Source organism: Schistosoma mansoni, chromosome 3, assembly GCF_000237925.1.
Source record: "Schistosoma mansoni strain Puerto Rico chromosome 3, complete genome".
Lineage (NCBI taxonomy): Eukaryota > Metazoa > Platyhelminthes > Trematoda > Strigeidida > Schistosomatidae > Schistosoma > Schistosoma mansoni.
Window position 1 is genome coordinate 393,929 of NC_031497.1, and position 25,394 is coordinate 419,322.

Here is a 25,394-nt window from a genome sequence, read left to right on the forward strand (position 1 = left end):
TGGCATATGTGCAAACTGCGCGCATTGCCTCGATATAGCCTTAATTCAAAAGCATTATAAGCAATGCGCACAGTATGCACATATGGCCAATAAGAGACTAACCAGTTGCAGTCCTAAACATCAATGGGAAGATTCAAACCAACAATACTAATTGAATTTGAACGTCTAGATGTATTAGGTATTGATAACTCATAAGATGTAGATTGACTGATGAATTCAATTATTACAATTACTACAATCTCTATGAGTCCCCATTCTAATAATAATTATGTGCTCACTAGTGACTAGCTTCAAGATGGATTTTTTGGAGTTTTAGTGAGAAGCTGTGACTTGTAGAGTCCAATCCGTGTCGGGTAGAGACAGTTATCATCCGAAGATAGTGGATGAAGGGTTGAGCAAGATCATGGATCGATTGGAGTAAAACATGAACACCGTTGGATGTCGGTCAGCTCAGTGGTCTAGAGGTTAAACGTTCGCATGCGAGACCAAAGGTGCTGAGTTCGAGTAGTGCGTGTGGGATCGTGGATGCGCACTTCTGAGGAGTCTCACAATAGGAAGAAATGGCCGTCCAATGCTTCCAGATTTTCCTGATAATTGTTAACAGAATAGTTATTCAATTTTCCCTTTACACTATAAACTGATTTAAGCTAGAGAACCATTGGTAATCAAGTAATATTTGACGGCTATTTCATTGTAGTGCCGAAAACCAAAAGGAAGTTTCAAGATTATTACTGACCTTTTTCGGTTCTAACTCTTTATCTATTAGATTATGAAGGAACGTAATCAGTTAATTTCTGATTAGTTCAAATATAAGTTTAAATAGGATACAACTTCTAAAGAATTCCTTTCAACAATTATCAATGTTTCCTTATATTAGACAGTTGAATAGTACAATATTATAACTATTCCAAGTAGTATATTTACTTTGACTACAATAATGTATATATGTATGGATGTAATGTTTGTATGTATATGTATGGTGAAATATTCTCACTTGTTTTTTTTACCTAGTAACCAATAAGAAAATGAAAGTTTGACCTGAATATAACCATAGTGATATAAACAAATACTTTTGACAATTACTAAACTATTCAATGATTGTATTAATATTCTAATCACCTCATAGTATATCTATCGATATTCATTTAACTGCATACTATCAAATTGATTGTAAGTAGTATATATATATATACATATGCAATCAACCGACGGTATCATCGATCATTGGAAGATATTCTGTCCTTTTTATATTCTTAAAATCTGATTGGTTAATACCAGTATTCATTCTTTTTTCTATTTAAAAAAAACTGCATTTAATGTTTTCATTAGATGGTTCATTCAATTTATAGTTACTATCCTTTCATTTCATTTACCAAATATCTATTTGACTACTTAAATGATACTACTTAATTATTGATTCAAAGAAGTGACAATATTACTACAAAGGGGATAAATATACATATATGATCAAATCAAATCAATGTGAAAGGGTTAATCATATGATATGATATGGGAAATAATGTGAAATGAATGGAAATTTAACTTACTTATAAATACTTTATAAGTAGTAAAGTTTGATATTAATTACTTTATTATTATTATTATTATTACCATTATTAATACTATTAATGGATGAACTTCAACGCCTTTATGAACATCAAACAATGATGGCAATTAGAATATATTCATTTTTAGATAATTTACTAACACATTTACCATCATCACGTACTAATAACAATAATGATAATGATTTGGATACAATCCATTCGTCGAATAATACACATAATACTAATGATTATGTGAGTAGTATATCATCAAGACAAGTGAACACAGACCATCATCATCAGCTTCACCAACAGTATCCGTATACTACTAATAGCAGTGTAACGGATGAGTTAAATACATCTATTGGTGATATACTTCCTAGAAGATATGAAAATACACAAACATTAACATCAGATTCATCAACATGGTTATTAAATGATATGAATTTGACAACACTATATAATCCACAGTTTCATTCATCTACAATGTATGATACGAATAATAATGATACAATATATACTACTGATACAACATATACTACTAGTAGTAATAATGATAATGATTATACTGATTCATTATCTAAAGACATTCAACCTGGAGGTTATTGTGAAGAAATATTCATTTACTTATCAAATAGTGAAAAACAAGAATATTTGTGTACAATATGGTAAGTTATCAATGAAAAAAACATAGTTACATAATTAACTTAGTATTGTTTGTTTGGATCTTCCCATTGATGTTTTTAGGACTGCAACTGGTCAGTCTCTAATTGGCATATGTGCATACTGTGTGTATTGCCTCGATATAGCCTAAAGTCACAAGCATGGTAAACAGAGATGGATAGTGGCTAGCAGTGGAATACAGGACGCGCGCCACTTCGTCCTATTTGGGACTCGTCAGCCGGATGTACCTGCATCTCAGAGTTGATGTTCACTCTGGGAATCGATTATATATAATTTGAAATGTGATATTCTATCAGTTTAAGAAACAAATTTCATAGAAAAGATAGACTGCATTTAGTTGTGGAATTCATGACACATCTTTCGTCTTATCTGGAATTAGTCAGATGGAGGTATACGAATTCCAGAGTGCATACTCAATCCAACATACGAATCAAGTACCTGTCACTAGAAACATTAACGTGTTATACACTAAGCTAATGAGTAAAAATTGACAATCACTTGTACAATAGGTATCAATTTCAATTTAATTTGTAAGAATTTGTAACAAGCACTCCATTGTTGACATCCAATTTGGGATGCATGTACATTCAAGTGATTGATCCTATGTATGACGAAATGAGCGTTCTGTATGTTCTATTGGTAGTAGTTACATTCCATCTATTCTATGTAAACTTGATTCATACTGTCTATACCATGGTAATTCACACAGAATGCACACATGTCAACTAAGACTGATTAAATTTCATTTAAAATATCAACAAAGGGATATTTCAAACCATTATTAACTACATTAAAATGATTGAACATTCCCACAACTCGTTTTTATCAACTATGAATTCTTGTTTTATCTATGTCAGATCATCTTACATGGAATGACCCGTTAATTTTATGGCTGGTTGTTTATGCTTTTGATAAAGGGATTTTGTAGAGATTCACTCAACTAACGAATGGTATTATTATTTATACACTCTTAGATTCTTATATTTCAAATAGCTTCAATGGATTCATAATTTCAAATATGAAAATACTGAAATCTCCACAAAAACCACTTCTGATCAATAATCATATGCTCACTAGTGACTGACTTCAAGGGATGATTCCTTGAGCTCTAGTGGGAAGCAGTGCCCAGTAGAGTTCTACCAAGTCTGTTGTAGAGATATCAACTCACTGAAGACAATTGGTGAACTGTTGCTCAAACATCGTGGATTGGTTGAAGTTAGACATTAACACCATTGGATGCCGGCTCAGTGGTTCATCGGTTAAGTGCTCCGGCGCGAGACTGATAGGTCCTGGGTTCGAATCTCGCGAGTGCGGGATCATGGATGTGCACTGCTGAAGAGCCCCATGATAGGACGAGTTGGCCGTCCAGTGCTTCCAGGTTTTCGATGGTGGTCTAGCTTCAATTGACTCATGATTTCAACTATGAAAATATTTCAAATAATTCAATAACCAAATAAATATTCTCACACTAAGCCATCAGCTACATACTTATGGCTATAGATTCTAGCTTGTTAGTTCAATAGATTTAAAGTGACCACCTCTTGGTTAAAAACTTGATTCTTTGTTCGCCAAACTATTATCCTATCAGATTATTTTGTTTAAAACGTTTCTGATGATTGATTTAAATAAACCTTCAAACTTTTAAGTATTCTGAATAAATTTGATTTTATAACCTAATGGATGACATCTACATTCATTTATTTAACTATTACTTGGTTGTCAAGGTATACAAATAAAAAAAAGGTTTAAACTATTCTACTAAAGAAAGTTTAAAATCCTCCTAGCAACACAGAATTTTAATGATACAAATAATGATAGATCAATACAAGTAGTTACCAAGATTAAACTATCATTAGTGAACTATTCAAAAGACATTACATTATCTGACTAAAAATGTTTTCCTAATGACAGATAATATGATAACATATTCGTGAGTACTGTGTCAATTATGCATTATTATGTAGTTACTTTGAAAAAAAACATCCACCGACTGTTATCGAAATCAGCATACGTGAAAAAAGTGGATTTCTCCTATAATCAATTAATAACTTTTAAGAAATCGATGTTATTATAGGTAGTATTTCAATAATATAATCTCAGATCCTATGCACCATACTATTTCAAACTAATCACTTTAATAGACATGTAGTTTATCAGTAATGTTCGTGTTGATATTCAGTTACTTCAGTTCTTGTCACTTCTAATGTCAAATAAGATTTTTTAGAATAAAGGGTTTGTGGAGACTGTAGTGGTTTTTTAATAGTTGAATCCATGAGTGAGAAGCCGTGACAAGTAGAGTCCAATTTGTGTCTGGTTGAGACATTTATTAACCTCAAACAATGGATGAATGGTCGCACAAGACCACTGATCGACTGAAGTGAAGCATTGATACCGTTGGATGCCGGTCAGAAGTCTAGAGGTTATGTGTTCGAGCGTGAAGCCAAAGCTCCAGAGTTCGAGTCCCACGTGTGGAGTCGTTGATGCACACTGGTGCGGAGTCCCATACTATGACGGAACGGCTGTCTAGTGTTTCGAGGTTTTCTATGGTAGTTTAGCTTACATTGACTCATGAATTTAACTATTAAAGTAAGAGTTTGCGCTTCGAAAAAGCTATAAGAAAGAACCCTAATACGATAAATAAAATATCATTATTGTTCTATGTTATACCCTTTTGAATAGTGGGATAAGATGAAAATGTTTCTCAGAGAAACGTTTGATTTGTGTTGTATATATATAGATAGGTTTCGTCAGTTAAACGTAAGTCAAATGACAAGTGAAAGATAATGATAGGTGAACGCTATTTATCAAGATTTAACTCAACTCCATGACAAAATAGACAGATGATATTATCAGAAGGGGGTTTTGTGGAGATTTTAGTAATTTTATATAGTTGAGATCATGAGTCAATTGAAACTAAACCATCATGGAAAACCTGAAAGATCTGATTTGATTATCTGGGAGAAATGGACATATATTTATGAATGAGTTATTCTAAGAAGGGGTTTGTGGAGATTTTAGCGATTTTATAGAGTTGAGATCATCAGTCATTTGAAGCTAAACCACAATGAAAAACCTGGAAGCACTGGACGACCAACTCGTCCTATTTTGGGACTCCTCAATGACAGTGCGCATCCACGATCCCTCCTCGCGAGCGAGATTCAAACCCAGGACCTACCAGTCTCGTGCCAGAGCACCTAACCGATAGACCACTGATCTGGCAGGCATCCAACGGTGTTAATGTCTAACTTCAACCGATCCACGAAATTGGTCTATCGGTTAAGTGCTCTGGTGCGAGACTAGTAGGTTCTTGGTTCGAATCTGCCCCCAAATGCCCTGGTACGGCCAAGAGTGGGGAGAGTCTACTCTCCCTCTCGAAATGCTCTCACATGGCCAGCGAATATATAGCCTCTGCCAGGGAAGTCCTACTCACTGCCTTCTCGTGGCGGGGGTGTTGTTTACGAAAGTGAGAGGACGAAAAGCGAATGTCCGGCGCTTTAACCGGGTTGGTGGACACGGCGCGTCCACCTAGGGGAGTTGGAAAACCCTGATTCCAAACCAATGTTGCACATGGGCTCCAGTATCCTGATGGAACAAATGGCGTATGAATCAATCGTTGGTCAACGGCTACCATGGGACTGTATCTCCTCACGATGCTCCACTGCCTTGTGGATCAGACATTCAGGTCAAAGGCTCCAGGTGTGGCCCCCTAAGAAAACCACCTGCTTCGGTTTGGGCACCCGGGCAGTATCACAGCCCACACACACAAATAGTGTGGCGCATATGTACCTGGTGCCCTTTTGTACCAATATATATGTTTAAATAAATAAAAATAATAAATAAATGGTTCGAATCTCGCGAGTGAGGGATCGTGGATGCGCACTGCCACTAGAGTCCCATAATAGGACGAGTTGGCCGTCCAGTGCTTCCAGGTTTTCCATGGTGATCTAGCTTCAATAGACTCATGATCTCAACTCCATAAAATGAGTTATTTGTTGATTTTCGTTTTCAGTTAACCGTTCACATTTTCATATTCATTCTTAGTTTACTCACCCAATTAACTAGTTTGAGTATGAATGTAGGAAATGTAAATACCATTATCAGATTTGGACAATTGAAGAATACAAGATTCATATTTCATACAATGTGATAACGCATTGATCTGTTTATTTATTAGCACATAAGAATTAAAATGATTAAATTATAAATGTGAGAATACAAGAAAAAACAATCAGCAATTGTGATAATAATATAACACATCATTAACCATAACATTCTTGGTATTTCATGAATTAGTTCAATAAAAGTATAAGGAGGTTGAGTAAATTCTCGAATTACCAAAGCTTCAATAAATTCAAGTAGTCCTATTTGATCTTTTCTGAACAACACTACAAAGGTTCATTTTAGATCGGTCCTACAAGTTATCTTTGTTGTAAGCTTATCAGCAGAATATTATTGATGTTTACCATCTACACCTATCATTTTTTAAAATGCCTCTGTCAGGGAAATCCTACTCACTACCTTCTCGTGGCATTACTATTGTTTACGAAATTGAGAGGACGAAAAGCGAATGTCCGGTGCTTTAATCGGGTTGGTGGACACGGAAAGTCCACCTAGGGGAGTTGGAAAACCCTGATTCCAAACCAATGGTGCATATGGGCTCCAGTATCCTGATGAAACAAATGGCGTATGAATCAGTCGTTCGTCACCGTACCATGTGACTGCATCTCTTCATGATGCTCCACTACCTTGTGTATCAGACCTTTAGGTTGAGGGCTCCAGGTGTGGCCCCCTAAGAAAACCACCTGCTTCGGTTTGAGCACCCGGGTAGTATCACAGCCCTCACACAAATCAAATGAGATTAGTGTGGCGCATATATATCTGGTGCTTCTTTGTACCAATATTTATGTGTTTAAGTAAAATAAATAAAAAAAGACACATGTTCAACAGCATTAAAAGGCATATCTCCATTAGTCCTCTCTGTATATATTCGCCTGTAAGGATCTGAGTTGATTAATACTATGGGATTTGACGCAATTGTTTATGTGGTACTTAAATTTGTGACTAAGCGTAGAACTTTTGTTAACTATTTATACTCAAGGTCATGAATAATGTTATTTTTCATAGATAATCAATTAAGTTGATTATCTAAACCAATTGCTTGAGTGAGAAAACTAAGAATGAATAAGAAAATGCGTTTAGTTAACCAAAACGAAAATCAACGAATAACTCATTTTATATAGTTGAAATCATGAGTCAAATGAAGCTCGACCACCATGGAAAACCTGTACATTAACACCGTCGGATGCCGACTAGATCAGTGGTCTAGTGGTTAGGCGCTCGCACGCGAGACTGATATGTCCTGGGTTCGTGAGGCGGGATCGTGGATGCGCACTGTTGAGGAGTCCCACAATAGGACGAAACGGCTGTTCAATGCTTCTAGGTTTTCGATGGTGGTCTAGCTTCAATTGACTCATGATTTTAACTATGTAAAATTACTAAAACCTCCATAAAACCCCCTTCTTAGAATAACTCATTCATAAATAAATATTTGTTTCTCCCAGATAATCAAATCGGATCTTTCAACTACTATCATCTGTCTATTTTGTCATGAATTTCAGTTAAATCTTAATAAATAGCGTTCACCTATCATTATCTTTCACTTGTCATTTGACTTACGTTTGACTGAATAAGCTTATCAGTAATATTACATTTAAGATGAGCTATCGTAGCTCATTTACTCAAAATTTAGACCCAAAGTTCTGTGCGAGAACAGGGTGAAACTACTCAGTTCCCCAAACTGAATAGAGATAGAATAAATTTCGAACCGACAATATACTAGTTGAAATCCAAAAGCTTTAACCAGTAAGTTATATTTACTCTTCTAGGTGTTTTAACAAATTAGAAACATAGACTTTTAAACAATCAGCGTTTTGTTTGTACTAAATTCTTCTATCATTTGATTTTGAATAGAAGTATATTTTTCCTCCTGATTCTTGTGATTGAAACTGGATACTACTAACGATCATTATCAATAGAAGAATAGCATGTGACAAAAGTTTTCTTTAGGTTGTATTCACTAGACTTTTGATATATTCATTCATATAATTTCTGTTAATCTCAAAATTATTTGGAAACTTAAGTTTTAAATTATTTTTGAACACGACTTTGTGATTCAGTTATATTCATGATTGATAAGTCTTGCTGATTGGACGCTATATTCGGATCCTAAGCTATTCTCGTAACCCCCTAAAGCTAGAACTACACAACGACTTGAACACGAGAGAGAAGGCGCAAAATATATAAGAGAAGCACTTTACTCCAAAGGTTCACTTATGTACAGAAAATATAGAATTTTTATGGTATTTTAGAAGTCCTCGGGTTTTCCTGAAAATTCTAGAATACTACTAAATATAGTAGTAGTGTAGTAATCAACCAACCAGAACCTCTACCTGTGACTTTTCATTTTCGTGATATTTCTAGCAAAACTTCTAAGCAAACGCTGATTGGATAAAAGGCTTCCTAATGTCTCCTGAGCTTGCCATGTTTATTTGCGAGAAATTTTCAGGATCATCCCAACAATGATGTTATCTGATATTCTGAGATGAATTTACACTCCGACTTTATTTACAAAATTACTTTACAGATCAGATTGATTTTAGTTAGATAGCTATCAAAAATTACAATATAGTGAAGAACTACCTTGTCTTAGTTTAAGGCTTTTTCTATTTTCTAGTCAAAAACCCTCTTAGGACTGAATACAAGACTAATAGGTCTCTCAAAATACGCCTACTGTAGTGAACAAGAACACGGGTGGGAACAATCGAATGTATTTAAGCACAAATTACAGACTATCTCACTAAAATCTGATAACCATACAGTAAACGGTTAGTTTGCAAAATAACAATCAATTATCTCAGTCTTGACTGTTCCTTCTGCAAATATCAAACCAACTTCTCTGATTTCATTGTTCATGCATTTTCGTACCGATTGCGCTTCATTCCTCTTCGTTCCTTATCGATCTTCTGCCAAAATAAATTCTATACCTGACCATCACCATATACTTCTTATATGGATATAAGTAGATCACACCACACTACTATTTGGTTAGCGCCTACTCCACATTTCTAGCTTTAATCAATGTTCATTGTTACCTAGCACATATAAATGGAAGATTTTCAGAATCTGAAGATCTGATATTGATTTAAAGTCGATCTCTAATGATGTCGTAGATAGGCACCACTGAGGAGCTACACATTGGGAAAGATCTGTCCAGCGATCCCCAGTTTTTAATGGTATCTCAACAGGATTTAGTCTGTGATAAACACAATCTGAAAATAGGCGAATTTACAAAATTAATAGACTTTCCCTCATTTTCCTCATCCATTAAGAAAACTTCTTAGTTCACACTATACTATTTCCACTCATTCCCTAGTTTTCTTTTCTAATCACTACACTAGATTTAGTTTTGGACTTTGATATGATTAAATAAACAGAATTTTCTATAAAGCTAATCAGTTATCTTAATGCATGATTAAACTTATGATACTACTAATAATGTTTGAATCAATATCTCTTGTTGTCATGTTACCTGATTTAGATTAGTGACAAAAAAACTGGTAGAAACTGAGTAATTGGTATGCCATATTCTTTTTTAATCTTATGATATTCTTTCAATTAATAGTAGTTCAGAAGGGGTTTTTGTTAAGATTTCAGTGTTTTCATACTTGAAACCATGAGTCAATTGAAGCTAGACTACCATCGAAAACCTGCAAGAACTGGACTGTCGTTTCGTCCTATTGTGGGACTCCTCAGCGGCAGTGCTCATCCACGATCCTGGGTTTGAATCTCGCGAGTCCGGGATCGTGGATGCGTACTGCCACTGAGGAGTCCCACAATAGGACGAGTTGGCCGTCCAGTGCTTCCAGGTTTTCCATTGTGGTCTAGCTTCAATTGACTCATGGTTTCAACTATGAAAATAGTAGTTCGTATAAACTCTTTTACAAACAGTGTTGAATGAATAAACTGATCAGTGAATCAGTTTGTTAATTACTGATAAAACAATGTTTGTATTAACTAATTATATAAGTATAAGGGTTGTGTGGAGATTGTTAGATATCAGTTTGCATTGTCACTGCTTTACATCAGATGTGACTCCGAATGAAAGATGGTTGCAAGTTCAAAATGTATAATATTGAGTGACAATTAAGTAGTTTAATACTAAAATGCTTAGCATAAAGTCAGAGCGTCGTGTATTCGACCCTCTTCCAAGGAGTTCCATATTATGATGAAACAGCTCTCTAATAGTTCTTTGGTTTTGATGTCTGTCTAAGAAGATCAATTCATGACAGGAGCTATGAAACTATACGAATTATTTTGCTTTCGAATGGTTCTACACAGACATGGAGAAAGTTCTAAAAGTATGCTTTGTACATATTCGTTTTATTTAAAAAAACAGTTGAAATATACACTTGATTAGATTAATCAGTCCAACTGTATACTATATATTTACAATTGATTGATCACTGGGTTGTGATCAATGTCATGTATGTCAAGTCCTTCTTAGTGCAGATAGAATCCTATCGAACAAGTTGCAATGTTGCCACTAGTCTAGGTGACTTGACATTGCGTGCACTATGTTAAGATACGATGGTGGTTGGAGGTTGTCTTATGTATACTATATACTCTTAGTGGCGATAGGAATCAAAACAGTGACTCTTAGTTTTTCTTCTGCTAAACTTAAAAATCAATCCCAACTAGAATTCATCTACTTAGAAGTTTTTTTTGATGTATATCAGTAACTGAAACCAGTTCCGTTTGGTCACATCGCCAGTATCACGAGTCCTAACACAAACAGTGTGTCTTTACTTGCAACTAAAACATCTCGACCTTACAAACAAGCTACAAGATTATATCTGCACCATCTCGTCAAACTACAACCCTCTACAGAACGTTCGATTGGAATTTCCTATCTTACACATGATAAGATCAAAACAAAACACGAATATACACAAACGGAAAATAAAACAAACCTACTTGGTTGGGAATTAATCTGTTACGGGTTATATTCGCTAATAAATGATTAGCATTCAAACCAGCTGACGTCCTACCATGAATTAAAGCATTGTATAATGTAGTATCAACAGTTGGTTTAAACTTTGAAAGTAAATTAAAAACTTCTGCCTCCCAAGTATCAAAAGCGTCATTTGTGTAACACTGATCAGATTTCCGTGGTGGTGGCAACAATCTGATGATGTAAGTAAAAATCCTAATAATCAGTTTCAATTTGTTACATCGATTGAGTGAGTGCGTGCATGCCCTGCTTGATATATGAACGCGCTGCTTCCCGCCAATGAGAGAGGAGTGAATTATCAATCACAGCTATGATACACAAAAGCTGTATGAGCAGTCTTGAGTACTACTCGGTTCTGCTTTCTGCATAGCCCAGCCAGTTAAGTCCACAACACCAATAACAGCCTCTGCAATATGAATCATTATTCTCAAACATACTGGGTTTACATACCAAACAAACTGACCACATCGTACCATAAAATAGAAAATAACATTTGTACAAGATTTGGCCAAATGTGGCTGTGAATAGGGGGAACAGTAATTAATGAACTAGGAATAACTCAAGAATGGTAAATCGTATAATAATAGTCTATAGGTCAAAATAAAAATTATGAATATAGGAACGCGAATATGAATAGTTTAGTTACTTAACAATTATACATATATACAAATATACATATTACATTGGTCCATAAATAGTCCTCAAAAGTTACCATTCACAATTCTCTTCGGGATACAACATAATTTGTAGTGATTTTCAATAATATCCAGGCGACTGTACAATCCACCAATAAGAGCATGACGTTGCCATGAATAAAGCCATTGGTCTTTTGGTTCACAAATTTAACATTCAACAGTGGAAAACAGGAGTTTTAAAAAAATTCATCAAAATTGTTTATTCAGAATTTTATTGACCTTAACTTAAACAATCTTGTGACTGAGTGGATTCAATTTTATATCAGAATAATCTGCTTAGAAGTACTCATATATTAGTTAAGAACTATCATGATTACTTTATTTCTAATGCCGATTTTCACAGTCTGCTTACTCAATGTCCAATTTAGAATATACAAATTTAAAGAGCATTTTTCTTTACATTCTAAATTACTGTAGTTTAATATATTTGTATTGATCATTTAATGAATCACTAGGTTGTAATTATTACATGAGCTATACTGTTTAATACTGTACATTGATGACTGCGTTACATTTATAGGATTGATGTTATATCTAGAGCTTTAGATTCTTGCTATACCGCGTACTACTAGACTACTTGAACGATCGGAACCGCAACGTTGCAAGAGTGAAAACAGAAGACTAGTAAGTAGGAATGTTATTCCCAAAACTGTGTCAAATATAGTACAGAAATCTCATGTAATTATAGTTTTTTGGCTGAAAGTAAATCATCATTTCGGATAACAAGTAGGCACATAGGGGGTCCTTCTTTCTCATCCAATAGGGAAGCTACACGTTGACATTCTAGAATGTTCCCCTAGCAGTGATTGGATGGAATGTCTTCGGCTCTTTCTGGGCTTCTTGAGGCTTCCTTGAGTTTGCCAACCAGCCACCCTTACAATTGAATTTCGTTTTTCTTTTTTGAATAAAACAGGTTTTTTAAAAATATGTAAGGAATTTATGTATTTTCTCATTTTGGAATGGTTTTCGTCAAGAACTGGCATATAGCAAGTTAGTAACTAACATACAAGGATTACTAGAAAGTTATATTGTACCGTGTTGGAACTTCTCATTAGTGTATCAGAGATCGAATCTGGTTAGTTGAAGAAATTATTTCAGTTTTGTAATTGTTGTCAGTCTTGATGTCGACCTCTGAAGATTTCGAAATCTGAATAAAATGTCTTTCTGGTACTCGATGTGTACATTTTTAATAATTCACTGAATCAAAAGAAATATGTGATAAAAAACATTTGGACAATCGACTTATCTCGATAAACCATCAAATAAAGCTTGGCTAATAGTAGAGATTGATAAATACTAATTCTAGCTGACAGATTTCTTATTCAATACTGCTAATCATAAAACACGAAATGTAAGGATGGCTCGTTGGAAAACTCAAGAAGCCTAGAAAGAGCCGAAGACATTCCATCCAATCATCGCTGGGGGAACATTCTAGAATATCGATGTGTAGCTCTCTTACTAGTTGAATAAGAAGGACCCCCTATGTGTCTATTGGCTGTCCGAAATGATGATTTACTTTCAGCCAAAAAACTACAAATACATGAGATTTGTGTACTATATTTGACACAGTTTTGGGAATAACATTCCTACTTACTAGTCTTCTGTTTTCGTTCTTGCAACGTTGCGGTTCCGATCGTTCAAGTAGTCTAGTAGTACGCGACATAGTAAGAATCTAAGCTCCAGATACAACATATAGTATACTGTTTAGTAATCCTAAGTTATTTAACATAATGACCGGAATACCAACTTGGTATTTAACATCTTTTTAGTATCAAGATAGTGAAAATTTGACATCGTCAGTATAGAAGTCTGTGGAGACTATTGAATGCTATTAATATCAGGAGCTGATCAAAGTTAGACTGTAACCCAGGAAGCACTGAACAGTTGTTTCGTCCTATTATGAGTCTCCTCAGTGGTGAATATCTGTGATCATACTAGGGATCAAAAATAGGACCCTCAGCTCCACGCGTGGATACTAAACCTCTAGACTACTTTATCAGAATTCAGTGGTGTATACGTCCAATTTCAATTCATTCACTCTACTACTCGAATATTTTCCGTTATCTTTGGTGAATAACTGCTTTATACTCGACAGTTTGGAGCCCAACTAATCATGGCTTGTCGTCAGAATTTCAGAATTATCTCTTGACATCCGTATTTAGTGATCACATGATGACTATCAATATAAAAGTTTGTAGAGAATACCGACATTGACTACTAAATGGCGATTGCTTCTCTGTTTTATTTTACTTATAAATTCATATATGCATAATGACTTATCTTACTCAATATTTTAGTCAGACTCTTATCAAATAAATCATTTAATAATATATAACTTTCAGAGAGTCCCTAGTGATTTATTCAATTTAACCTTATGATACTTTATATCCAAAGATTTAACAATATAAACTTTAAAATAACTTTGTATTCAGTGGCCATTTTTACATACCTATTACACAACCATATAAAAGTATTGTAACTTTAAGGGTACACAAAAGTTACCCTCAGTCATGCTTGAATAATTTGCACTCAAACAACCAATTATTCAAAGAAGAAATACTGATTAGATTTTCACAACATGTTATGTCCATCTATAAATGTATTATCTAACTAACAATATATACCATATTGTTATAAGTAGTAAATACTGGAAACATTTGGACTACTGGTTACCTTTTTTTGTTAATTTTCCAGAATATCATATAAATGTTGCATAACATATTCCCGAAAGACTTAACGACATCATTAGGTTAAGAAAAATTCCCTACAAGTATTTGATAAAGACTATACCCTATAATAATTTGTAACATTTATACAACCATCTAGATGAAGTTAGTGAGTAGTGTAAACTAATTTCATAAATGAACAATCTTCACAAAACTCTTGAACTGATAAATAAAGATGTTAATATCTAACTTCAACCGATCCATGAAATTGAGCGATACATCCACCAATGTCTTCAGTGAGTTACTATCTCACAACTGACCTGTTTGAACTTCACTGCTCAGTGCTTCTCACTAGAACTCCAGGAAATACCTCTTGAAGCCAGTTACTAGCGAACATATGAATGTTATAAGAAGGGGCGTTTGTGGAGATTTTAGTAATTTTGATAGTTGAGATCATGAATCAATTGAAACTAGACTACAATGGAAAACCTGGAAGCACTGGACGACTGTTTCGTCCTATTGTGGCATGCCTCAGCAGCGCACATCCACGATGCCGCCTCTCGAAATCTAGAGGTTGAGCGCTCGCGCGCGAAACTGATAGGTCCTGGGTTCGAATCTCGAGGGGCTGGACCGTGGATGCGCACTGCTGAGGAGTTTTAGACTAGGATGAAACGGCCGTCAAGTGCTTCCAGGTTCTTCGTGGAGGTCTAGCTTCAATTGGTTCATGATCTCAACTATCAAAATTACTATAATATCCACAAAACCCCTTCTGATAATAATAAATAAAGATTAAAATTATATCGTGTACTCGTTATTTAATTAGAAAATATCATACTACTTGAAGAAATATAAGTAACCACACTGTGAAATAGTCGTTGATGTTGTGAATCTTGACTGGTGACGTTTTAGCATGGAAACCTTGATGGTATTACTAGTGTATTAATGATCTACTTATGAAATTAACTGCAGAGACTGTTGAAGATTTGTACAAAATAGATTTTATGTGGCTTTAATTAGAATTTGTGACGTACCTTTCGTCTTATCTAGAATTAGTCAGATGGATGTACATGAATTTCAGAGTGCATCCTCAATCCAACATACGAATCAAGTACCTGTCACTACAAATATTAACGTGTTATACCCTAAGCTAATGAGTAAAAATTGACAATCACTTGTACAATAGGTATCAATTTCAATTTAATTTGTAAGAATTTGTAACAAGCACTCCATTGTTGACATCCAATTTGGGATGCATGTACATTCAAGTGATTGATCTTATGTATGACGAAATGAACATTCTGTAAGTTCTATTGGTAGTAGTTACATTCCATCTATTCTATGTAAACTTGATTCATACTGTCTATACCATGATAATTCACACAGAATACACACATGTCAATTAAGTTTGATTAAATTTCATTTAACATATCAACAACTGAATAATTCATATCATTAAGAATTTAAGTGTTAAAGGTTATAATCAGAAGAGGTTTCGTGAAGATTTCAGTATTTTCGTAGTTGAAATCATGAGTGGGAAGCAGTGACCAGTGGAGTTCAACCACGTCTGTTGTTAGATATCAACTCACTGAAGACAATTGGTGAACGGTTGGTCAAACTTCGTGGATTGTTTGGAGATAAACATTAACACCGTTGTATGCCTGCCAGATCAGTGGTGTATCGGTTAAGTGCTCTGGTGCGAGACTGGTAGGTCCTGGGTTCGAATCTCGTGAGGTGGAATCGTGGATGCGCACTGCTGAGGAGTCCCATAATAGGACTAGTTGGCCGTCCAGTGCTTCCAGGTTTTCGATGGTGGTCTAGCTTCAATTGACTCATGATTTCAACTATGAAAAATACTGAAATCTCCACAAAACCCCTTCTGATTATAATCATATGCTCACTAGTGACTGACTTCAAGATACATGTCCTGGAGTTCCAGTGGGAAGCAGTGACTAGTGGTGTTAAAGGTTATTTGATTAACGTACACTTAAAGAGAAAATCATTTAAGCAGACTTCCATCAATATGTAACGTTCTGTTTAGAAGAGAAAAAACACTCTTCTATACATTTAAAAAAAAGTGAGTGACAACAGTTTACAACGATTTGAACTGAACACAAATAGTTTAGAATAATAATCTAATCATCAAAAAGTATTATCATAAAAATCCGAACAAGTCTAGACCTTCAAATCATCTTGTAAGTCCTATGGTACGATTATAGAATTTTCATGATGTTTAAATTGTGTTCGATTCAGGATAATTGTTATAAATCTCTATCTTATTCAATTTACATAAATTTCTTAAATCATATCTCTTTCATGCTATATTCAGGATTAAATGCAGAAGCTATGATGTAAAGCCTGGAGACTAAGGTTTGACCGATGTCCAAATCAAAGATTTCGGGTACTTTAGAGAGAAGACAAAATGTCTATTTTAAATAAAGACTAAATCGAAAATATTCATCGGTTAACATGTTTGATGAGATCGGATTTACAAAAGAGGAAACATTTGTAAAAAAAAACTCTTTATTCCTGAATGTCCTACCAGCTAGAATAAGCACAGAAAAGTTGGAAACACCGTCATACAGAATGTCAAGTCATGGCAGTCAAATAGTAAATTACACCAGTAACAACCTAACGGTATACAAAAGTTGTATCCAGACACTACTCAGAAAAACTAAAATCCACTTCATTACTCTCAACGTTCAGTTCGGATTCCGATTTTCCTTATGAAGTCACGGACCGACTTTGATTAAACAACTATCAAGATTCAAGACGCTCTGGTCAACTGTTTGACCTCAATATGGGACACTTCAGAGATTCCCATCTAGAACCAACTAGGGGTAAAACTCGTAGCCTTGCATATCTCTTGTCGAGCGATTAGCCTCTAAACCATTCAATTGGTATCCAGCGGTTTACATTTCTAACTTCAGTCAATTTGTAATATTTTCGGATAAAACAGCTAATCAGTACTCCATAGTTTTCAACAGTTATTTAACTAAGGTCACTTATTGATGTTGAACCATTAAGTCCTTGAACAAAGTTCCCAATCGATCTTGAAAGATTCTCACATTAGTAATGATATGAATAATTCTGATTACAGTTACTTTGACTAAAAAACAACGAACAAGACTCACGATTTTATAATTAGGATATTATTAAAATAGCTTAGTGAAAACATAATCATCGTTTGACAATCAATTGAATGGAAATCGTCACTATACATCAACTCCTTTGATTATGGGTAGACGTTTGACAACGTGAACAGAACCTTACGGAGCCTTCTTCGACACTATAGTGTACCTGAGAAAATCATCAACATCATCCGGAATTCATACGACGGACTACACTGCAAAGTCGTGCATGGAGGGAAACTAACAGATGCATTCCAAGTGAGGACAGGAATCAGACAAGGCTATTTTCTCCTGGTGGTTGAATGGATTATGAAGACCTCCAGATTTGAGGGGAAGCACAGAATAAGAAAGACATCTTTCATTCACCTAGACAATTTGGACTCTGCAAATAACTTAGCTCTTCTATCCCATACATACCAACAAATACAGATGAAGACAACTAGTATAGCAGAGGTCTCTGTATCAGTAGGTCTCGACATACATAAAGGAAAAACCAAGACCCTCAAATACAACACAGAGAACACCAACACAATCACACTTGATGGAGAAACTCTGAAAGATGTGGACACTTTCACGTACCTGGACAGCACAATCGATGAACGAGGAGAATCCGATGCAGATGTAAAGGCGAGGATTGGCAGAGGGCAGCATTCCTACAGTTGCAGATCATATGGAACTCAAAACAACTCTCAACCAACATCAAAGTGAGAATCTTCAATGCGAACGTCTAGACAGTTCAACTGTATGGAGCTGAAACGTAGACAGCTACTACAACCATCACTAAAGAAGTATAAGTATTTATAAGCAATTGTCTACTGAAGATACGCAATGTCCGTTGACCGGATATCATCAGCTACAGCCTACTGTGGGAGAGAACAAACCAATTCCCATTCAAAGAGTAAATTAGAAAAAGACGCTGGAAGTGGATAGGACACACATTGAGGAAATCATTGAACTGCATCACGAGGCAAGATCTCACTTGAAATCCTGAAAGGAAAAAAAGAAAAGAGAGAGTCCAAATGACACACTGCTCCGGGAATCGGAAGCAGACATGAAGAAGATGAATAGTAACTAGAGAGAACTGGAAAGGATTGTTCATGACAGATTTGGATGGAGAATGCTGGTGGGTGGCCTATGCTCCTCAACGAGGAGTAACAAGAGTAAGTAAGTAAGTTAGTTAGTTAGATCAATTACAAACTGCTATGCATCCAACTAATTACAAAAAATGTAGTCAGTTTGAAGATATTTATATCATATTCTACCCTCAATATGTTTAACATCGTTCGTTTTTTTTATATTTCTTTCTAGTTACTTGATACTTAAAGAAGCTTATCAGTGTCAAAATCAGCATAAATTTTGTTATGGTTGTATATACACTTGGTCTACTGGACCAACAACTGGTCATGATAGCTGTCCAGTATGCAGATGTGATGGTTTGTATGCAAAAAATTTTGATGTAAGCTAAATAAGCGTATTTTAATCAAATTATATATCATTTTAGGGATTTATTTGACTCGTGAAGAACATAGAGATCTGGATAGTCATTTGGTTCTAGTGTGAAACTGCTGAGTAGTGTACACTCACGATTCACATTTCATACTTCGAATTATTCATAACATATTGTGAATATGTTAATAGAAGGGCGTTTTGTGGAGATTTTAAAAATTTTATATGGTTGAAATCATGAGTCAATTGAAGCTGGACTACCATGGAAAACTTGGAAGTACTGGACGACCGTTTCGTCCTATTATGGGACTCCTCATCAGTGCACATCCGCGATCCCGCCTCTCGAGATTCGAACATAGGACCTACCAGTCTCGCGCCAGAGTACGACTTCGTGGATTGGTTGAAGTTAGACATTAACACCGTTGGATGCCGGCCAGCTCAGTGGTCTATCGGTTAAGTGCTCTGGTGCGAGACTGGTAGGTCCTGGGTTCGAATCTCACGAGTGCGGGATCGTGGATGCGCACTGCTGAGGAGTCCCACAATAGGACGACACGGTCGTCCAGTGCTTCCAGGTTTTCGATGGTGGTCTAGCTTCAATTGATTCATGATCTCAACTATATAAAATATCTTAATAATAAGAAGAAACATGAAAATGTTTCTACATATTTGATGGTTGTAGAATCGAAAAGTTCTTACATACTAACGATGATAGAAATTTATGATGGTACGCTATCAACAATGCCCATTTTTAATTTACTCTTCATAATCACTGATTAATATCCCTATAGGTAACCTGAATATTCCCGATCAATGTAAAAGAAATTAAGAATAAACTTATTTTTACCAATATGAACCACATCACTTAGAATCTTCAACGACTTATTACCAACACAACAAAAATTCCAATTAGGTAGTCAACTGTTTACATTCTTACAAAATGTATTGAACATTGAATTCATTTGGTATTGCTTGTTTGAATCTTACCATTGATTTTTAGGACTGCAAGTGATCAGTCTCTTATTGGCATATGTGCATACTGTGCGTATTGCCTCGATATGGTCTTAATTCACAAGCATTATAAATAAAGATGGACAGTGTCTAGCAGTGGAATCCAGGACGCGCGTTTCTTCCTGAGATGCAGGTATATCCAGCTGACGAGTCCCAAATAGGACGAAATGCGCATCCTGAATTCCACTGCTAGTCACTGTTCATCTTTGCTTATAATGTATTGAACATTATTTGAATCTCTAAACTAATAAATAATGAGGATTGATTTTTGATTTCCTATCCTGATGAGCTCTGCACTACAAGTATGATACTGTGTTAACTGAAAATGTTAACAGTTCGATAAGAAATTTTATATTTCAATATTCATCACTCAGTCATAAGAAACACAGAAACTGGCATATATTTCCCGATCCAAGTTATCATACTGTGGTGTAGGTTACTTATATCCACATAAGTAGTATATAGTGATGGTCAGGCATAGAATGTATTTCACTAGAAGATCGATAAGGAAAGAACAGGAACGAAACGCAATTGTTATGAAAATGCATGAATAGTGAAATCAGAGAAGAGGGACTGCTATTTACAGAAGGAACAGTCAAGATTGAGACAATTAATTGTTATTTTGCAAATTAACTATTTTATTTTTGATAATCAGATTTTAGTGGGATAGTCTGAAATTTTGTGCTCAACTACATTCGATTGTCCTCACTCGTGTTCATGTTCAGTACAATACTACATCCGTCCAGTGAGACAAAAATATCAATATAAATATCAGAGTGGTAGAACCAGTATTATTGATAGTAGAAAAGATGAGGCATGGACAAAGTAATTTGAAAGAGAATAAGGCAACGGAATACAAAGTATAAGTATTTCAAAATAAAGAATAGAATATACATGAGCTATTGAGACTGATTTTGTGTCATATCATTTAATATTTCAAACCATTGGTTATAATTAATGCTTCTACATTAGAAAGAGTTTTGTGGAGATTTCAGTATTTTTTATATTTGAAATCACGAGTCAATTGAAGCTAGACAATCATGAAAAACCTAGAAGCACTGGACGACCGTTTCGTCCTATTATGGGACTCCTCAGTGGCAGTGCGCATCCACGATCCCGTACTCGCGAGATTCGAACCCAGGACCTACCAGTCTCGCACCAGAGCACTTAACCGATAGACCATTGAGCCTACATTAGCCACGTTCACGTGTAAAGTTATGCGACTGTTACGCGTTACATAATACATATCCTATTTGAATATGACCACTTTTAATAATTATTATAATTCAATTAAATAATTATTCTAATGTTTCTTTATTTTGTAAATTTTTTTATAGTTAAATGAAAGAATCAATAAAAAACGTATACGATGTCCAACGGATGGTTGTAATTGGATGGGTTCATTAAGTGTATATCAACAACATGAACATCGACGTTATACTCCATATGAATTAGATTTATTATTAATAGATTGTAAAAAAGATCAAATGAAATCATCATCTTCATCATCATCATCTTTACTTCCAATAACAACTCCAAATCAAGTAGTACATAATAAAGAAATACCTATCAAATTCAATGATATACCACAAAGAAATGAATCAATACAAGTCAATAATAATAATAATAGCTTACTTCTTCACAATAATCTTGGACAAGTACCTACTATATGTGAACCAATTAGTCAATCAACTGATCAATTATCTGAGACTTCAACCCAAAGATTGTTAACAACAACAACAACAACGTCACAAAGGCATATACGGCCATTAAGAAATGGGAACAGGCATAGACACGGTAGAATTCAAAATCGATCCATTTTAAGTACAAGTGAGAGTCTAAATCAATTAGAAAATAATAATAATAATAATAACATGGAAGAAACAAGAATAAACAATTCACATGGAACTACTATTAATCATACACGTATACATGGATCGCAAGGTGAACAACACCAACAAAGAATTTTAAATACACCAGTTCATTATAGACGAACAAGATCACATCTAACATCAAATACACATACAAATGGAACAATAAATAATGATGGACATAGACAACGAATTAATGTAAGAGATTCTAGAGTACGTGTTGAAAGATTACCTAATTTAAGAAGACAACAACAGATAAGAGATGAACAAATACAACAATCAATAACTCATAGATCCTCTCCAGTATACCACAATGAATTAAATTCGACTGAAATAAACAGTTTACTAAATGTGAATTCCAATGATATTCACAATCAATGTGTAGAAGAGAATTTTATGGGAGATCATACTGAGTTAAATGTAACGGATCAACATTCAGATAATCAGATTAATCTTCCAGCTATCAGATTTAATGAGACACTCACTTGTAATTTAAATACACAGCCGCTACTCAATAATAGTAATGATAGTAATACTCAGACACTTTTAATAAATAATTCAGTACAACGAACAAATCGACCACTTGAGTTTCGACGTCTAGTACCTCAAAGACAAAGAAGAGTAGTTGAACAATTAAGAGAAACACGTGAACAATTAGCTGCAATGCTTCGTCTTATGACAATGGAATTAGAAGAAAGACAAAATCGTGTTTTAATTCCAAATTTAGACACTGGTACAAGAAATCGACTGTTAAGAAATCCAAATAATTTATTTTGTGAAAATACGGAAAGTGGTTTACCTGCACCATATGTGAATAATACAGTAAATCGTGAGTTAACCGAAGGTAACAATCAGCATACTTCAAGCATTCCAAGAAATATTCACAGAACAAATGTATATGATAATGATATCCAAGAGAATTATTACACATCTCAGTCAATTAATTCAAACATTCCTAATTCAGTTAACAATAACAATACTAGAGACTCATCGCGAACACTTCTTACACCGACCTACAGGGAGCAGACTATTACTAATCCTTTCACTCATTACAATTCACATAATAATAATAATAATAATAATAATAATAATCAGTACAACATACCTGTAACATTACGCAATCATCTTCATCCCCATTAATTTCAACAACACGATTATTAGCAAGATTACGTTTGAATGCATTACAGCAAACAAACAACCCCAACAGTTTTCTTTACGACGAACAATAATAATCAGAATATTACTGGAAATATTAATTCATCTAATAGACAGGAAATTGTATCATCATCATTATCACTGGCAACTACAATATCACCTTTCGTGACGGGTGATAATAGTAACGATGATAATGAACACAATCACGATATCAGTGATGATGAAACAGACTGAAACAATCAATGAATGTTTCATCTGGTGATTAATGAAGGGATTAGAACAATTTTTGAATAAATAATAACCAGATAGATAATAAGAGTGTGCATAAATATATACATATACATACAAAAAGAAGAGATTCCATTCTATCTAGATAGTCAAATAACTGATACAAAACACTTTCCAGTATAGTACTTTGACGGTGTTTTTATTTTCTTGCATTAGCTACTACTACTACTACTATTACTACTGATAATAATGAATCAAATTTGTACTTTAATATTCCAGATATTGAACTTGTAATTTACGGAAACATTAAAGCAATTGTTTACAAAGAGTCTATACTCGAATAAAAAAAAGGGTCGATTGATTATTTCACTCCTTGGATATCATATCAGAGAATATAAAATTACATTATATACACTACATACTCTTTTAATAAGTTATAACGATTAGAAGGGGTTTTGTGAAGATTTCAGTATTTTCATAGTTGAAATCATGAGTCAATTGAAGCTAGACCACCATGGAAAACCTAGAAGCACTGTACGGCCGTTTCGTCCTATTATGGGACTCCTCAGCAGTGCCCACTAGTGACTGACTTCGAGATATATATCCTGGAGTTCTAGTGGGAAGCAGTGACCAGTGGAGTTCAACCACGTCTGTTGTGAGATAACAACTCATTGAAGACAATTGGTGAACGGTTGCTCAAACTTCGTGGATTGGTTGTAGATAAACATTAACACCGTTGGATGCCGGCCGGCTCAATGGTCTATCGGTGAAGTGCTCTGGCGCGAGACTGGTGGGTCCTGAGTTCGCATCTCGTGAGGCGGAATCGTGGATGCGCACTGCCACTGAGGAGTCCCTTAATAGGACGAGTTGGCCGTCCAGTGCTTCCAGGTTTTCGATGGTGGTCTAGCTTCAATTGACTCATGATTTCAACTATGAAGTTATAATGAGTTAATCGCTCCTTAGTGTATTTACGACTCTGAATTAATATTAACATGGTAGACTAATAAAAGTGATTGATTAATGCTGAGCTGCTCTACCGTTAGTTCATAATAATATAACCCTTCGAATTTGTCTCCATCTATCAGAAGATTCTATGGTGAAATTTTCAGTCAGGAATTAGTTCATTTATTATGAGAAATATTTACGAGGAATACATGTTGTTTAGGACTTCATATAGAATACAAATAGGTTAACAACTATTCTTAATTAGATTTAAATAGATAGCTAGGAAAGAAACGTTTATTGGTTCTTATACAATCTGCAGTTAAATCATATTTGTGAATTATTCGACTCTAAAGGATGACAAGTGGAATCCAATTAGGTTGGGATTGAGACATACCAACATTCTCGGTGTTGTGTTATCTGAGCTAAATGGTCTAGTTCTGGAGCTTTCATTGTCGTTCTGGGTATCATGAATTTCCTTCATGTAAACTTCTACATAAGCGTTAGTTGACGATTGGGTGGTTATAGAGGCTAGTGGATAATGGTCCCAGCTTTTCTCTATATGGTCTTACTAACAGACAGACTTCCAATAGCCATTTCCCTGGTACTTACGGCTGCCCTGTTACTACTCACGATTCTTAGGTAATTCTATTAGTCTACGTTTGTTATCGTCCTTCTTTATGATGTTCAGAGCCTGATGAGATACGTTTCTGAGTATATATCGATTCGCTAGATACCGCCAAAAGCACACTAGTCCTTCCTCACCTTCTGATTAAAGTTATTGGTAGATACTACTGTTGCATTTATGGTTCATTAGATATCAACACAAGCTACTTCATGAAAAACTTTTTCTACGGTCGATTATTTACTTAGAGAATTCTCCTTTGAACGCACTTTTGACCTCCTCACTTTCAAATTGATATCTAAGTTTTCCTGCATTTGCTTTCTTAGGTCCAG

The 25,394-nt window shown here is 34.9% G+C and overlaps 1 protein-coding gene across 1 annotated transcript; it reads left to right on the forward strand.

Annotated features, from left to right (window-relative positions):
* Window positions 1-22,115: 22,115 nt before the first annotated feature.
* On the forward strand, window positions 22,116-23,436 carry Smp_194690 (putative zinc metalloprotease; the record flags this gene model as incomplete). Its single annotated transcript, XM_018798827.1, is given in 2 exon segments — window positions 22,116-23,249; window positions 23,254-23,436. Coding segments are annotated over 2 exon segments (1,317 nt in total).
* Between the last annotated feature and the right edge of the window lie 1,958 nt (window positions 23,437-25,394).